Raw genomic sequence first — 17,847 nt, 5'->3', positions numbered from 1 at the left:
TTCATGTATTGACAGTAAGTTGATGAAATTCAAAAATAAATAAAAGGGCAACATTACTCTTTTTGTCCCAATGCTAACATCCTAATTTTTATTTTTGGACATCTCATTTATAATATCTCAATCCAAAAAAGGAAACAATTTATTTTATATATTCTATTTATCTCTTTCATCATTTACTCTTTTTTTTTCACTGCTCTCTCTATCTCTTGTTCATTTACTTTATCTATATTTTCTTAATTTGTGTGTCCAATTTTATTGATACGAAGGAAGTAATAAATTTACACAAAATTAATTATTTTTTGTTTATCTACATAATCTTTTATTAAAATTTATATTTTTGTTATATAAAAATGGATAGATTCTATTAAAAAAAAGTATATTTTCTCTATCTTTTATTTAATAGAGCTATTATTAAAAGGAAAAGACAAAAAATTTTAAAAAAACCCTTGAAAGCACAAGAAGCAAACTCAAAGCCGAGCCTCATTAAAACCTCTTTAAGTAAAATCTCAAAAGGGAAACCTTAAAGAGGAAAAAGAGTACGCATCTACAGACGAAAGACAAAAAAATCTGTGCGAGAGCGGAGGTGAGACAACTTCAGAAACTCCGGCTGAACCATCGTCCCTAAGAAGTCTCGGCTCCCAAACAAAGAAAAGCAACAAAATACGAAAAACAAAACAAACAGAACCGCCAAAATAACAAAGCACTCGAGAGAAACAAAATAGAGCAAACTCGACGCCAATTGAGAACCGCTGAGAGGTCGTTCCAATTGCGGAGCAACCCATGGAACCCGACCCTACAGACCCAGCCTCGAACTCACCCGAAAAAGAGTCTCACTTATCCAATTTGATTTGTTCACAAATACAAAATGAGAAATTGAGAAAGAGCCATTGGATGCCCAACAACACTTTATTTTTTATTACTAATTTTCTTCTATAAATACTACAATCTTCATCGTTTAATTCAGACAATTTTCTTCTTTATCGTCTTCTCATCCTATTTCTTATTTTCAATTAATCTTTCTTTCTTTTTGTTTTGTTAATTGGAACATGATTGGGGAAATTGGTGGAGCAACAACCCCAAAATTTGGCTCCGTAGTCAGCAAAATTAAATTCGTTCGGTGGAGCTTTTTCGTCATTCTCTCAAGAATCAAACGGTTTCACTACAATAGGCCTTGATGGAATAAAATTGAACAACAATTTTATTCAAGGTGATGATGCAGTTGAGATACCCGCCATGCCGATGATGACGATGTAACGCGACAGCTACACTGCGAGTAGACGGTACTCATATGCACTTTATGGGTCGAGCCCACATAAATACTATCAAGGGAGCCGATCAAAAAGCCCTCGTCTATTTGGGATGAATCGTGACAAAGTACAACGAGCAACGACCTTCCAACACCATTCTACGCAACGTGAAGCAAATCAAGTTGCACTTTCAATGAGTTCAAAAGGATGTCAAGATGTGAGAGGCAATGTACGAAAAATGCCGAGTCAATTGAGGGAGCGACATGAGCGACGGTCAAATCACTATTGTGCCACAAGAAATGTATTCTTCTGAGCATGGGGGTGTATTCAAATATCCCCACGCATAGCATATTCTATGTGTGTCTCAAGATTCGTGTCATTCGGCGACGAAATTCACTCTGCCAAGCGTTGGAGGGGATTCAATGGCGGCTACACGATGACTTCCTCAGAGCCGGGTATCACAACAAGGCTTATAGGGCAAAAGATGATGAAAAGCGACAAGGGGAAAGGGAAGAAGAAGACCGAGACGTCGACCGAATGAGAAAATAAAAAAGAGTCGTTGTGGCCATGGAAAACAGATCAAAGTATTGGATGTTTTCTCCCAAATGCAACGGGACCTCACCGACTCCATCCTTATTGACAAGGATACGTCGGGAATGATTTTGGTCGGGTTGGAGTTTTATGAAAAGATGGTTGCGACAATTCGCTGTCGTCGAGAATGGTGAATTTTATTTTTGTTGTAATTTTATTTTTAAATTAATATAAGGTTTAATTTTTATTTTAATTATAATTTTTTTATTAATGTAAAGTTCAATTTTAATTTTAATGAAGTTTATGTTTTTAATTAAAATTATACATTTATTTCACTTATAACATGAGGCCAAATGCGTATTAACTAAATTTGAATAGATGATAAGAAATTAAGAGCACTCTCAACATATCACCTAAATGCATTACTAACTCTAAATTTAGGCTAAAACAATTGAAAATGAGATAAAAAAAATGCATCCAGCAGATCCCCTAAATTGGATGGGACCCACAAAAAATTATACATCTACCTAAATTCAATCTTAAATTTATACCCACCCTAAATTTATTTTAAGCTTATAATTAGTAGGGCTCACACATAATTATTGTTTTTATGTAGAAAATATGAGATCTGGTGTATGCATTTATAAAATTGAGATCCTAAATATAAATAGAGAAGCTTTAGAAAGGAATATAAGAGCATAATTTTGAGATTTCTCATATTGCTCTAAGGTGGGGAATCCGATCGAACGTGGCCGCTTTGGAGTAGCGAGTACACGTATGCGAACAAAGTAGTGGGCAATCTCTTGGTCTTTCCGTACATAAAGCTCAAAATAATGATTCCGCTTTCCTCTCTTCCATCTTCTCTAAACAAAAGACTCCTTCGCCATTGACTCCACTTTTATTTCACACTCTACTTCACATCATCTTCTTCATCTTACATGGACTATTAAGTAAAGCTTCACATATTCCCATTAATCACTCTGGAGGAGCATACGATCTGCGAGCTATTTTATCTCCATCCATCCTTAATTCCTTTGTTTTGGAGTTTAATTTTGTAAGTTATTTTTCTACTTTTATTACTTTCCCAGTTTTTGGAGTTGAAATGAAATTGCAATATCTCACTTTTACATTAAAGATTAGATATTGTCATAATATATCCGGAGACTCAATTATCACCATATCACATTATGAGTTAAAAAAAAAATAAGTAAATGCAGAAAAATACAACTACAAATACAATTTTTTGTATTTAAATTATGTAGATCAAATGTTTATATTTTGGGGTTGCTATCTCTGCCTGATCCTGTAATACTTTTATTCCAGTTGATCAAATGTTTATATTTTTGGGTTGCTACCTCTACGTAACGTGATCTTGTAATAATTTTATTCCAGTTGATCAAATGTTTATATTTTGGGGTTGCTATTTCTATCTTTGAATATCTTTGAGATTTTTTTGATACTCTGAACAGTCTTTTTGAACTGTTGAGTTATAATTTAGTGTTTCCAGATTTTAGGGCCTGCATATTCTTGAACTCAGGGTTAATATGTTCAATTTTATTAGAAGCGGAATCTACTAGAGTGAGAAGATAAATCGTGTGCTCATTGTTTTCAGTGTATTTCTTATGTAGAAATCCGTTTGGGAATGGGAATCCAGCAGAGTGTTATGCAGACTTCCGCCATTGAAACAGATGAGGAGGAAGAAAATGCTAATTCCTCACTAAATTGGTATAACTCAAACTCTGGTGAGAAATCGGAGTACAACTCTCTTGGTTCCCTTGATCCATGGCAGAAGGAAAGAGAGGGTAGATGGATGAAGCATTACAGTAGCTGCCACCGGATTCTGCTGGTTGGGGAGGGGGATTTCTCCTTCTCCACTTGTTTGGCGTCGGCTTTTGGTTGGGCTTCTAACATGGTGGCCACGTCTTTTGATTCTCAAGGTATACCGTATATATGTATGTGTTTGCTCTGTTTTGTCTGCGTGTGTGTAATTCATTATTAAGGTGGTATTTGCCCAGCTTTTTTGGTGAAGAATTACAGGAATGCGTTATCCAATCTAGTGGAATTGAGGATGAGGAAGTGCAGGGTGATGCTGGAGATTGATGCAACTAAAATGGCTACTCATCAACTCCTCTCCGGAATGAAATTCGACCGCATCGTCTTCAACTTCCCTTTTGCCGGATTTTTCAAGGGATTGCCGCGCGAAGCTCAGATCCGGTTAGTTGCATATTCTAACCAGATTTGGAATTGGATGAAGCATTTTAACACTTGGTGTATGTGTGTGTAGACTTCATAGAAGGCTGGTGAGCGGGTTCTTGGAGAATACGAAAGAAATGTTGAGCGAAAATGGTGAGATCCACATAACTCACAAGAGCAATGGATTCCACGGGGAGTGGAAGTTGGAGTTGGTGGCTTTTGTCCACGGACTTAGGCTTGTGGAAGCAGTGGATTTTGATAAGGTGGAGTGGCCAGGGTACAACACCAAGTATGGATTTGGGGGCGACCACAACTTCGATTGCAACCCCAGCATCACTTACAAATTTCGACCTTTTCATATATAATCTCTCTCACAGAAATTAAACTGCTGTGTTATATTTTATGTTGTAACTCGCAAAGGGGAAATTTAATTTTGTAACTCAACATGGTGTGAACAAATGTTGAAGCATGACCTTTTTAGTTTTCATCGTTTACTGTAGTAGCCGGTATTGGGCAACAAATGCAGGCTCCGCCAATATCCATGTTTAAAATTAGTTTCCCAATGTAGCGCTTTAAAAAGGAAATCAGCTTTTACAGTTTTGAGCATAGGCTAGATTGTGGGGGCTCATGACTCAATTGGAGGCTCGCATGCGTCATTTGAGAAAAAAAAAGAGAAGAGAGAGAGGGCTGGAGGTGCTGTTGTTGTTGCCCGATCAGGGTATTGGGGATGACGGCGGCGACTCTCTGCTGTTTCTAACGGCGGAGAAAGGAGTGGATGAAATGGGTGGTTTTTTACACTTTAGCTACTTGGTGAATTTGGGTTTTCTACACTGCAGGAGAAATGAGTTAGGGGGTGGCATGTGAGATAATTTCAATTTAATGTAAGTTCACTATTTATTGTGTACTACATATTGTATAACATTTTACTATATTTTTTAATGTGAGATAATTTCAATTTAATGTGACTTCACTATTTATAGTGTACTACACATGGTAGATAATCCTACATTTTTCAATGTGGGTACAATATTAACTTAGTGTAACTTTCAAATAGTTTTAATTCTAATTTTTCATTTCATATTTAATTATACATTTAAAATAAAATAAAATAGAAATAAAAAAAATTATAATATATTTCAAATTATTTTATTTTTTTAATTAAGATAATATGAAATTTAAATTATTAAATTAGATGTCAAATTTAATTGTAAACAACATTAAAAATAAAGGGAAAATGAAAAACAAAATTAGAGAGTCAAGTAGGAGGCTCTCCCACTATTGAGATTTGTATCTGAGCGACGAGGAAATACCGAATCCGAAAGACTCTATTTCCCTATGATCGGCGCCCCAGTGGTTGTCTTCCATGGTCAATTGACGACTCAGTGACGAAGAACTCGGATGGGGCCTCGATTGGCACGATGAAGGCCCAAGCTAGGTGTGTAGATTTGAAGGGGCGTGATTTTGACTCACTACCGATAGACCGTTGCGTGTGTCGGCTGTCGATCTACCGCCGCCCCTGCCTCCTATGAGGAATACCATTTTCTATCGCTGTTTATTTTGATGGTTGCTAAAATAATATTTTTAATTTATTTTGTAATGTTAATTAATTATTTGAATTTAAAAAAATGGAAAAGTAAGTTCAATCCACTTTATTAGCCTATTATAATAACAATAGAATTAGTGTTAATTGAATTACTAATTGTGTGGACCACACACACCTTACCCCTTACTTTTACTCTCTTAAATACCCATACCCAAAAGAACTAGGTCATTAATAATGGGGAGAGGGAGTAGTTTTTATCTAATTATCTTTCCTCTAAAAAAAGAGAAAATAATGCAAGAGCAAAGAGAAAAGAAAGCAAGAGAAAAGAACTAGAATTAATAATTTTGCACGAGTTTTGTTTTTTCCACAACCTGTATTAACCCCATCATCTCCGATCATAACCTATATTAACTCTTACAATTTATGGTGCGTTTACTTTGATGGATAAATTTATCATGAAAAAATGAGGAATAACAAAAATGTATGTCTTTAAATGCCTTATTTATTTTCTCACATTTTATACAAAAGAAAATTTCACCATTTTTTCTTCCTTATTTCACTTCAAGGGAGGGATAGGCATTTAAAGACATAATTTTTTGTTATCCTTTATTTTCTAATGAGACTGCGTTTACTTTGATGGATAAATTTATCTATGGAAAATGATGGATAACAAAAATTTATGCCTTAAAATGTCTCATTTCTTTTTCAACATTTGACACAAAAGAGATGTTTACCATTTTTCCTTCCTTATTTTCACTTCAAGGATGGATAATATTATCCATCCATTTTTGAGTGGATAATATTATCCATCATTGAAGTGAAAACAAGGAAGAAAAAATGGTGAACATTTCTTTTGTGTCAAATGTTGGAAAAGAAATGGGAGCTTTCAAGGCATAAATTTTTGTTATCTTTCATTTTCCATGGATAAATTTATCCATAAAAGTAAACGCAGCTTGATAAATTTATCCATAAAAGTAAGGGGTAATTGCCTGTAAATTTCTAACGTTTACACGGAATTGGTTTTTACACCTTTTTTTATTTTTCTTCTTTTAAATACCTAACCTTTAGTTTTTGTCTGGAATTTGTCCGGTGACCAGTTTTTACTGACACCGGCGCCGGAAATTACAAGGTGGCAGCCGGAATCGATGCAGTGGCAGCCGGAAAGTGACACCTAAGCAAATTTAGGACATGTGGAAAAAAAATAAAAAAATGATAAAGAAAACATCCATATCATCATCTTCTCCATTCTCCCACCTCCCAAACCCTAACTCCCCTCCCCCCCGCCGGCGCCGCCTGCCGCCACCACACGCCGGCGTCGGCAGCACCTTCCCCCTCCCTAGACCCGTCGGCCACCCCCTCCCCAGACCCCGTCTACCCCTCCCCTCCCCCAAAATCCCGTCAGCCCCTCCCCAGATCCCGGTGCCCCCCTCCCCAACCCCAGATCCCGCCGCAGCCTGCCACAACCACACGCCGGCGCCCGCCGCCCCCTCCACCTCCCCAGACCTCGCCGGCCTTCTCCTCCCCCTCCCCTCTCTGAAATTTCGGCGACAGCAACGGCGAAGCCGCCGCCATCGTCTCTCCCTCAAACCCCATCTCAGCACTACAACCCAAAGCCCTAAATCCCCAAATCCGACCCCCACCTCGGCACCGCCACTTCCCCCTCAACAGAGGCACCTCCGCCTCCGCCTCTCTCCCTCCACACCAGCACAACTCCCTCTCCGCCGCCCGCACCAACATAAAAATCCAAAAAACTTAGAAAACCAAAAATTCGAATTCACCATAAAATTGCATAATTTTAAAAACTCAGACGCTGAATTTCGTGCGCCGCGTCGCCGCTGAAGTCCGGATTTCAGAGCTCTGGGGAGGTGGAGGGGGCGGCGGGCGCCGGCGTGGCGGTGTTTGGGAGTGGCGGTGGAGGGTGAGGGAAGGCGAGGGGGCGGCGGTGGTGGTGATGGCAGAGGGTGGGGGAAGGGGAGGTGGCGGCGGTGGAGGTGGCAGGGAGCGGCGCCGGTGATCGGTTTGGGGTGGGGGGAAGGGGGAAAACGGAAAAGACGATTGGGGGGGGGGTTTCCTTTTCTTTTTCTTTTTCTTTTTAATTTTCTTTCCACATGTATTTTTTATTTTAAATTTCTTTAGATATTTTTTCCATATGTCACAAAAGTGCCACCATGTTAATTTCCGGCTGCCACCTCATCAATTCCGGCTGCTACAGTGGCATTTCCGGCGCCGGTGTCAGTAAAAACCGGTCACCGGACAAATTCCAGACAAAAACTAAAGGTTAGGTATTTAAAAGAAGAAAAATAAAAAAAGGTGCAAAAATCAATTCCGTGTAAACGTTAGGAATTTACAGGCAATTACCCCTAAAAGTAAATACCCTCTTACAAGTATCTTATACTTCCTTTGTTTATAATACCGTTTTCACTTTTGTCATTTTGGTACGTCCACAATATTATTTTCATTTCTATTTATAATAGTAGAGTTCATATAACATTTTATTTTCCTCCACATATTTATATTTTATAGTATGATCCAAACACAACACACACTAATACTCATTATTATTATTATTATTATTCATTTTTTTAAAATTTGTGCCGTTCACGTGGACGCGAAGAGTAATTTAAAATTAACATTTTTGAGATTAACATTTTATATCAGAAAATAAATAAATTAAAATTAGCATTTGATTTCGTGAAAGTTAAATTTAAGGCTCATTTATTATCAGGATGACATTAATTACTTCCTGATGTGATGAGGTAAAAACAAAGGGTAGTGACAAATTTACATAATATGTATATACATAATTAGGGTAAATTTGTCAATTTATAATCTAATATAAAATTCGATAATTGATGTAATTAGAATTTTACATAATTAACCTTAGCACTAATTAAGAAAAAAATATGTTCAAATTTTGAAATTTGATTTTATAACATTCTCCTAATAATAGAAGATTCTTCTCTTTTTTATATAATTAACTTTACGTAATTTTTTTGCAATTTTTGATGGAACACTTAACAAATCTAAATATTTTATTATTTAAAGCTTAACAAACAAATTAATCAATACAAACAAGAAGCGTTCAAATAGGTTCAGCAAGTGACACGGAGCCACCTCAAGGCCATCTAAAATCATGAACTTTTTATATATTATTATTTTAGTAATGTTATTTTTATTAGATATGCAAAATAAGTACATAAAGTAGGAGGATTTTTTGTTTAAAAATTCCACATAAATATATACGTATTTCAGAATTTTTTTATATCACTCTTTATATGTAATAATTTTATATTTCAAATATAATTTTTTTAAAACTCACATATACTTCAATTTTAATTTTTTTAAATAAATATGATAATTGATGTAAATTACTCAATAAAGAACTTGAATATGAAAACACATAAGCTTTCAATTTTGTAAAAATTATAATGATAACTATAGTTATTAAATAATTTAAATATTTTATATACAATATTAAGATAAATACAATAAAAAATAATTAACAGCAAAAAAAATGTACTAACATTTAGGTATTATATTTATATGTTCAATATTTACGTGACTTTAAATCTCTTAGCTTTTACGAAAAATATGTATGCATATAACATATTTGAGTTATGATTCTTTTTCCGAGTGTCATTTTCAATTTTTCTCCTATTTGACAAAAACCTTTGTTTTTTTTTTCATAAATAATAAAAGAAACACATCATTCATTTTGATGGGGATGGCTAAAAATGCTCATATTAAAATATGTTCTCTTTAAAAAAAATAAACTAATCGTACATAAAATTATTTTTTCTAAGATTAGCTCATTATTTAACTATGTCTTCGTATTAGTGAAGTTTGAATTGGTAAGTAGAAAAATAAATCATATTATTACAATTTTAACAAATACTAATAAAAAAAAGTGTTAGATACCGAAAAATGAACTCCAACAAAATTAGACATATCATTTTACCTAAATTTATCCTCAAATATACTTATTTAATTATATATACTCCATCGGTCCATAAAAAATAGTCATTTTTTGCTATTTTGGGATGTCCACAAAAATTAGTCAATTTCCATTTTTGGAAACTATCTATCACATGGTGGACCCTATTCTCTACTCACAATATCATTATAAACACTACTCATATTTAAATGAGTCTCTTTCTCCACTCACAATACAATAATTATTTTTATTAAAACTCGTGTCGTCCACCTTTAGGACTATTTTTGGTGAACGGATGGAGTATAATTTTAAAATTTCCCTAAAAAATCTAATTTCAAATTTATAAAATTTAATTGAATATAAATTTGAATATGTGAACGCATATTTATCAATATATGTGAAATATATAAATTATTTACGAATGACAATTAATACAAATTTTATTGTTAAATATTTTATTTTAAATTAAATATTTATATATAAAATGAACCAATATAAAACACAAAACTTATGTTGGGTCCCGGAGGGTTAACTGAACAGGTGTATGGGGGGATACACATGTAGGCTATTTTCACGGAAAATAAACAAACCAAATTTCAGTTGAAAGATGGTTGTAGACTGATACTGAAATATATATTATATAAATTTCAATTTTTTTTATTTTTAATTTTGATTTCATTAATATCTTATAATTTTATGTATTATAATATATTTTTATGAAATAATTGAACGACACAATCAACACGAGGCACAATTTTCATAGCTATAATTTGTTAGTATCAATTTCATTGATATCTTATAATCTTCTATGTCGTAGTATACTTTTAAGAAATAATCGAATAATGTTTATTTGGAAAATTATATAGAAAAAAAAACTATATATATCAAAAGAATTGTAGGAGACTTAAAAATATCGATGTAAAAAAAAGGGAAACTAAGAAAAAGAGAAAATGGTGGGGGTATCAAAAAATTTGGTCAAAGCAATAACATTTGAAATAGAAAAGAAAATTAAAAATAATTAAAAACATAAATTTAAATAATCTCAAATTTTACGCAATATCTTGGGTACACCCGGGTGTACCGTATAATCGGGTTAACCCGTACCCAGAATAGTGTTATTTATATGATTTGGATCAGGATATGAGTTCAAATCAGAGTACGAGTCAAAGTGCAACCCGGGTACACTCCGGTGTACCCAAGATCACCTCTAAACTTTAATCAATCATATTTTCATATTTTAAACTAGTTTTTTTTACAAATTATACATCAATAAATTTTTGTATCAAAATCTTTAATATAATGCATATTACAAATTTTATTTTAATTTAAATAACCCAATTTCTGGAAATAAAGAGCAAAAATAAGAGAAAAGAAAGAAATAGCCGGAAAATGAAATTAAAAGAAAACTTTTTCTTTGGCATGGGCAAAGCAACAAATTATGGTTGGTTTCGTTCTAGAACTTGAGTGACTGTTCAAGCATTTTTTTAATAAGACTGTTGAATTAAAATTGATTGCATATCTGTAAAAGATTATAGTGATTTTTAAGGATGCAAATCCATGATTTATTTCCTAATTCAATAGTGTATAGAAGGCAAAAATCAAAAAACTTGTCACATTTAATAAAATAACCGATAATATATGAAAGGGGCAAATCAGCCATGATCGTAAATATTTAATAGAATTATTTTTTTAGGGTATTATGTATGTACATGTTGTTAACATGTAAGAAAATCTTTTTCCAAAAACAAATTCAGTAGCTGAATAGAGAAATAGTACTGCTTGATTACAGGGGAAATGAAACGATTGGGGTTGGAAAAAAAAGAAGTATCGGGAAGCAGCGCAAAATTAAAGCGTACCATTAATCTTTGATCTCAAATTATTAACATCGGCCTCCACGTCCGTTGGAGAAAATAAAAAAATTAATTCCATATTTACAAAGAAAGTCTCTCAGTTTTATTTTATTTTATGCTAAAAAACGAAGTAATTAATCTTTGATCAAAGAAGCCAAAAGTTGATTCTCTCTCTTTCTATGAGCTGTGGTGAATAATGGTAATTTTCCACAGCATCACCTCCAGATTAGCGTTGGCCTCTAAAACTCGAGATGAAGAAGAAGGAGAAAGCGGCGTTTATCCGAATATCCAGAATCAATGCAAACCATATGAAGATTCCTCAAAAAGATCACTTGAGAAATTGCTTTGGTTTAGCTCAATTTACAAAGCAATAAAGGGCCTAGTGCAGAAGCTGTGTGTGGTCTTCAACTATTTGAAGCCAAGAAAAGAAGCAGATCCATTCCTCCCAATTCAAAATGAAGCATCAACTGCACTCGGTGAGCCCTTATTACCTCGAATTTGCTCACGCAGGGCTACTGACGATTCACCTTCGCACTCTGTCTTGACAATCACCGTCGATTGTGAAAATGAGAGAGACTCCGTGCCTGAAATCAGATGCTCGAATGGTGAGATTGTAGAAGAAATTGCACAACAAAGAGAAGAAGTGAAGGAGCAAGTAAAGAGGAGCAGTATTGTGGTGAAGGAAGAGAAGAGGATAAAGCATTACAGCAGCCGCCATAAGATACTGTTGGTGGGGGAGGGTGACTTCTCCTTCTCTGCTTGTCTGGCGGTGGCGTTTGGCTGCGCCACCAACATTATTGCAACATCCCTCAATTCTCAAGGTAAACCTTTTTTCTTCTTTTCTTTGGAGGTCGTTTCAATTGATGGTTAATTTATATATGATCAGCATTCTTGAAGAAGCATTATGGGAAAGCTATGTCCAACATCGCGGAATTAAAGAGCAGAGGGAGCAAGGTGATGCATGGGATCGATGCAACTGAAATAGCCAAGCATCAATTGCTCCGACAACTCAAATTCGATCGCATAATCTTTAATTTCCCTCATGCTGGATTTTTTTCGAGAGAGTCGACCGAATGTCAGCTTGGGTTAGCCGCAACGCAACTTATGTATTTATATTAAACTAATATTGTGACTGTAGATAAGTGTTGGTTTATGGTTGCGCAGGCGTCACAGGAAACTGGTGAGCCAGTTTCTGATGAACGCGAAACAGATGATAAGTGAAAATGGTGAGATTCACATTTCGCACAAGACGAATGGTTTCCACGCCCAATTTAAGGTGGAAAGCATTGCTTCTTCGCATGGGCTTAGGCTTATGGAGGCTGTCAAATTTAAATGTGGGCATTATCCAGGCTACAACACCAAGTATGGATTTGGGGGAGATAAAAACTTTAATCCAAACCCAAGCAAAACCTTCAAATTCGGCCTTAAAACCTTACCGCCTTCCTGACTTTTTTTTCTTCTCTTTAATTACAAAGCTTAATTTCGGATGTATCTGAATTTTGTGCCAAATGTCGTTTGGGACTATGGTTTTTTTTAATGTTTTTCAAGTTATAATATGGAAAATCCTTTATTAGCTAAAGCTAACGTTTATGGAAATGTAACCACATGTTCATGTGTTGAAATGGCGCACGAGTTGTAATTGCAAGACCAATGGAAGCCGGAGCTGCTTCTCACATTCCAACCATATGATATGTAATTGTGAAACCACATGCAACTGCCCCGGCCACGGTCTACGGATGCAATCCAATTATCCAATGCTCTCCCACATTTGTAGTACTTGTATTTAATTATCAAAATAGTTATAAGTGCTAGTATTATATAAAAATACCCAACTTTGTGAAGTTATCCACCAAATATATCAATTTTTTTAATTCACTACACTATACATATCCATTTGTATTTTATAATGAATTCTTTTTCATTCATGCGAATGTCATTGTACATGATGTGAGTGAGAGAATTGCATGGATCGACAAAGACAAAAGCAATTTATAAATTTAAGAGGTTAACTGATACACATATATTGTAACATTTATAAAATGGTTGTTCAATTATTATGATGTGTATGATAATTTGTATCTTTGGAGTATGAATTTAACCATAATCCATCATATCGCTGACATAACTAATTATATCACCGGTATAATCCATTATATCGTCGATATAATATATTATGCCGGCGATATATTGAATTATGCCAGCCTATATGGTGGCATAATATATTAGTATATGCTAGCGGTATAATTGGTTATATCGATGATATACTGAATTATAGTAAAATTAATAAATGCGCTAGCCGAATTACACTATTTTCTGCGTATAAATCTATACAATTACAATAATGCGCCTATCCCATATATGCGCATAACTCTATACTAGTGTACCTCCCGCGCTATGCGCGACGAATATATCTTTAGGCTCGCGTAATGTTGAGTTGGGTATTAGATTCAACAACAAATTTATAAAAAAGTGAAGAAGATAGTATTTGTTTATTTGATTTCCTTTTATGGAATGACTTGTTTACATTTAATCTTAGGGGGTCTATATATAGTTTATTATTGAGATGCAATACTAAGGGCCATTTAGTCAGGTTTCGAGGCCCAAATAATAATATTTGATAAGTGCAAATCGTTGGTTGCCACGTGTTTAAAATCTGCACTTTTGTAGTCAGAATATAAATCTTTCGCTTCCCACTTTTATTTTGATTGCCCTTTAGCCGCAGACATGCGGTTTTATCTCATATTTCGTATTTTCGCTGAAGTTAGATCTGAATATATTTAAGTGCTCAATTTCATCCTCATCACGTAAGTTGTGTATATATATGTTTTATAATATTAATATAAACTAATAAAATTAAAATTTTATACCAAATTTATTATATGCAAAGTGATCTAATATTTTAACATAACCTAAGTACTTCATATAAAAAATATAACATGTGTCTATATATAGGTATAATATCACTTATATAGGGAGTTTATATAATTATACAAATTAAATCAGATTCAAACTCTGGACCAAAAATTTATTCAGTTAATTATGAATTTGCTGTGATAATGCTTAATTAAATTCAACTTATGAGATTCAAACTCTGAACCAAATTTTTTTTCAGTGAAGATATAATTCCATCAAAGATCTTCACAATTTAAGGGATAAAAATAGTTGTTATTAAGCATATTGGTCCTTGACAGACCATATCTCAACACATTATTTTTGAAATATTAATAGACACGTAAAAATATCCAAACTTAATTTAATACTTATAAAAGATAATTGTACGAATACAAAAAAATACATACATTAATAAAAAATAAAAAAGTTATCATATATAAATTTGTTAGTATTAAGAAAGAAAGAAAATGACGGCCCTTAATATTCAATTTGTTGAGTTTGTTTAGAGATAGTAATCAATTTTGTTATTAAGAAAGATAAAAAGTGAGGGCCCTAAAATCACAATTTGATTATAAAAACTTATAATTAAACAAAAATAGTTAAGAAAGAAAGAAAATAAAACAATGATGCGCATTTGTTGGAAAATGGAATCATGCATCAGACAGTTGGAAAATGGAATCAACGGTTGGTATATAAATTTTTTCCTTAATTTCCAATTATATCCTTCTAATTGAATTTATTTACATTTACTTTGCTTTTTATGTATATAAAGATAATGAGTGTATGCGCTCGGCGCATGATGCTATGCAGAAATGAACAAATTTAAATAGAATACAAGTACTAATTATAATACAATCATTTTTGTAATTATTTTATTTTATCTGCAACACTTACATACGATGCTCATCATCTCTGTCAAGCAAGTACTCTCTCCGTCCCACTATAAGTGGCTCAAAACTTTTCGACACGATAATTAAGGAGAATGTATAAATTGGTTAATAAAAATGGTGAGATCTATACTTTTTAAAGAGTTAAGTTTTTTCATTTATGGAAACAAGCCACTTATAGTGGGACAACCCAAAATAGAATACATGCCACTTTTAGTGGGACAGAGTGTAGAGGATTTAGAAAATGTGTATAGTTGGTAGATATTATAACTTTTTAAACTTGTGTAATTTTGCAAAATCCCCCACAAGTGGTAATTAAGTAGCTCAGAAGTTATTTGATCATATTACTTTAAATCGTGAATTATTTTCGCACACACTACTAGAAAAAAAAACGTTTATAAATTAGTGACCCCTAATGATAGGCTTTTACTTTTTAGCAACTGAAATATTTTTATTTTATTTTATTTTATTTAAAACCTAAAATTCAATTGTTAATATTTTTTTATTTTTACAATCGAATTTCAGTCATTAATATTGTATTTGTTATTTTATTATTTTTTTAAAAAAAATATACTCCCTCTGTCCACGAAAAAGTGCCCTACTTACCCTTTTTTTTGTCTACGAAAAAGTGCCCTGTTTACCTTTTTGTACATTCATACCATTTACTTTTCAATTTATTTACAACTTATGTCATTAATAAATTCACACTTTTATTTAATCTATGCAATTAACCCACACAATTAACTCACTAATTAAAACTACGAAACCAACTCCCCCATGCCTAATCAATCCTATTTCCCCCAAAATTAAATTACTCATTCTTTGAACTCAAACAAGTGGAAGAAATACACACAAACCCTCCAAATTGTATCTCCAATTGTATCTACAGCCCGATTTAATGGCTTTTGGGCTATGCGTGTTTGTTGATTAGCTCAATGGAATAATAAATATGTTCTGAAAATTAACTCCACTTCACGTGTGAATTCCGCACTACAAGAAATTGAGTTTTTACCCATACATAATTACCCACACATAATAATGGGTGGTAGTTTAGCCACACATAATTTCAAAATGTGTAGGTAATTCACACAAAAAAAATTCATTAGTTATTGACATTTAAAATGTGTGGCAAAAATATTTTCGTGACATTTATTATTTTACGGTTATTTTTAAGTTTTATTTATGTATAATAAAATTTATTTTTAAATTTGTTGCGCCAACGTGTCAAACTAATAAAAGTTATTAACCACACATAATTCTAAATTATCTAACTGTGGGTAATGAATTTTTATCATTATTTATTCTTGACATGTAAGAAACGTGGGAAAATATTTTTAGCTACATTTATATTTTGGCTTTAATTAATTTTTTATGCAAATCTTAATTGATGTTTTACCCACACATAATTACCCACACATATTTTAAAAAATGTGTAGGTGAAACAATTTGAAACTTTCAATTAGTTATTGACATTTAAAATGTGTAGCAGAAAATTTATTTGTAACATTTATTATATGGCGGTAATTCTTTTTTAAGTTTTATTTTATTTAATGATGAAGTTTATTTTTATATTTGGTGTGCACCTCTATTAATTTTTTTAAACCACACATAATATATGTGTGGATAATAATTTTTATATATATATTTTGACAAATTAAAGTAAATTTAATTTAATTTTTATATATTAGTGCCAACTAATCAATTGATTTCTCTACAATTATACAATAAAATAAGAATTAAATAGTCTTTAACATTAAAATAGGCATAAAAAAAACAAGGATGAATATGTTAAAAAAAAACACAAGAATTAAAATAGGCATAAAAATTAAATACTAGTCTTTAACATTAAAATCGAACTAAACAAAGAGTAGGATTGTTTAAACTCTAAACAACTAAAAGACAAGAAAATATTAACAAACTAATCAATGTCATTAGAACTACCCCTATTGTAATTTTTACCCCACTCAAAACAACTTTATCAGCTTTCTTAGTACCCGTGCCAGCACCCAAATGTGGCACTTTTTCGTGGACGGATGGAGTAGTATTTTATAACTTTTTAACGATCGAAAATTCCATTGTTAATATTAATATTTTTAAAATCGATCATTAATTTGATCGTCAATATAATTTTTAAATTTTTAATTATTTTTTTCTTATTTTTTAAATTGATAAGAATTTTGATTACGTTTTTAAACTATATATTAACCTTTTTAAAAAAACATTAACATAATATATATTTTTTATTCTTTTAAAATTGATCGTTATTTTTATCGTTTCTCATCGTCGGCTCCACAAATCTTAAATATCATTCTCGATATGTTCTAAGGGTACACATGAATTAGACTATATATTTAAAGAAAGTTTAAATAAATTGATACATGCTATTTATATCAATAATACATATTTTTTATACCGGTGAGAAACTTCAAGCTTAATCGTGGTTGATTGACTTAGAGCACTTCTAGGATGGGTGCCTATTAGAAAGTTTATCAAGGTGTATGAGAATGAGTTCAAAATACGTTAGAATCGAAATACTCGTGGCGCAAAAGTTAGGTTGCTACAATTAAAAATACTTCATCTATCCCACTAAAAGTGACATGTATTCCATTTTGGGTTGTCCCACTATAATTAACACATTTTCACAAATGGAAAATTTTAACTCCTAAAAAAGAGTAGGCCCTACCACTTTCAAACATTTACACATTCTTCTTAATTTTCGTGCTGAAATTTTTTGAGCCACTTATAGAGAGACGGATGGAGTAATTTTTTT

General features: G+C 32.8%; 2 protein-coding genes across 3 annotated transcripts; both read left to right on the top strand.

Moving 5' to 3' along the window:
* Window positions 1-2,588: 2,588 nt before the first annotated feature.
* On the top strand, window positions 2,589-4,458 carry LOC130986132 (uncharacterized protein At4g26485-like). 2 transcript variants are annotated; one of them, XM_057909417.1, is made up of 4 exons: window positions 2,589-2,832; window positions 3,407-3,715; window positions 3,794-3,992; window positions 4,063-4,458. In XM_057909417.1, the coding sequence occupies exons 2-4, from the start codon at window positions 3,421-3,423 to the stop codon at window positions 4,334-4,336; spliced, it is 768 nt and encodes a 255-aa protein (XP_057765400.1). In that variant the 5' UTR covers window positions 2,589-2,832; window positions 3,407-3,420; the 3' UTR covers window positions 4,337-4,458. The 2 variants fall into 2 exon arrangements, with proteins under 2 accessions (XP_057765400.1, XP_057765401.1); XM_057909418.1 differs by having other exon boundaries at window positions 2,634-2,832; window positions 3,391-3,715.
* A 7,248-nt stretch (window positions 4,459-11,706) lies between these two features.
* On the top strand, window positions 11,707-12,877 carry LOC130986131 (uncharacterized protein At4g26485-like). Its single transcript, XM_057909416.1, has 3 exons — window positions 11,707-12,119; window positions 12,185-12,383; window positions 12,463-12,877. Exons 2-3 carry the CDS (start codon window positions 12,214-12,216, stop codon window positions 12,743-12,745), a joined length of 453 nt encoding a protein of 150 aa, XP_057765399.1. The 5' UTR covers window positions 11,707-12,119; window positions 12,185-12,213; the 3' UTR covers window positions 12,746-12,877.
* The last annotated feature ends 4,970 nt before the right edge of the window (window positions 12,878-17,847 follow it).

This window comes from Salvia miltiorrhiza, chromosome 5, assembly GCF_028751815.1.
Source record: "Salvia miltiorrhiza cultivar Shanhuang (shh) chromosome 5, IMPLAD_Smil_shh, whole genome shotgun sequence".
NCBI lineage: Eukaryota > Viridiplantae > Streptophyta > Magnoliopsida > Lamiales > Lamiaceae > Salvia > Salvia miltiorrhiza.
This window is presented reverse-complemented; position numbering and strand designations above follow the sequence as displayed.

Excerpts from the sequence above, each read along its gene's own strand:
- LOC130986132 (XM_057909417.1), top strand. The coding sequence starts at position 3,421 with ATGGGAATCCAGCAGAGTGTTATGCAGACTTCCGCCATTGAAACAGAT. Across the intron at positions 3,716-3,793 it reads CACGTCTTTTGATTCTCAAG|CTTTTTTGGTGAAGAATTAC; the intron begins GTATACCGTATA and ends GTATTTGCCCAG. Across the intron at positions 3,993-4,062 it reads CCGCGCGAAGCTCAGATCCG|ACTTCATAGAAGGCTGGTGA; the intron begins GTTAGTTGCATA and ends ATGTGTGTGTAG.
- LOC130986131 (XM_057909416.1), top strand. The coding sequence starts at position 12,214 with ATGTCCAACATCGCGGAATTAAAGAGCAGAGGGAGCAAGGTGATGCAT. Across the intron at positions 12,384-12,462 it reads TCGACCGAATGTCAGCTTGG|GCGTCACAGGAAACTGGTGA; the intron begins GTTAGCCGCAAC and ends ATGGTTGCGCAG.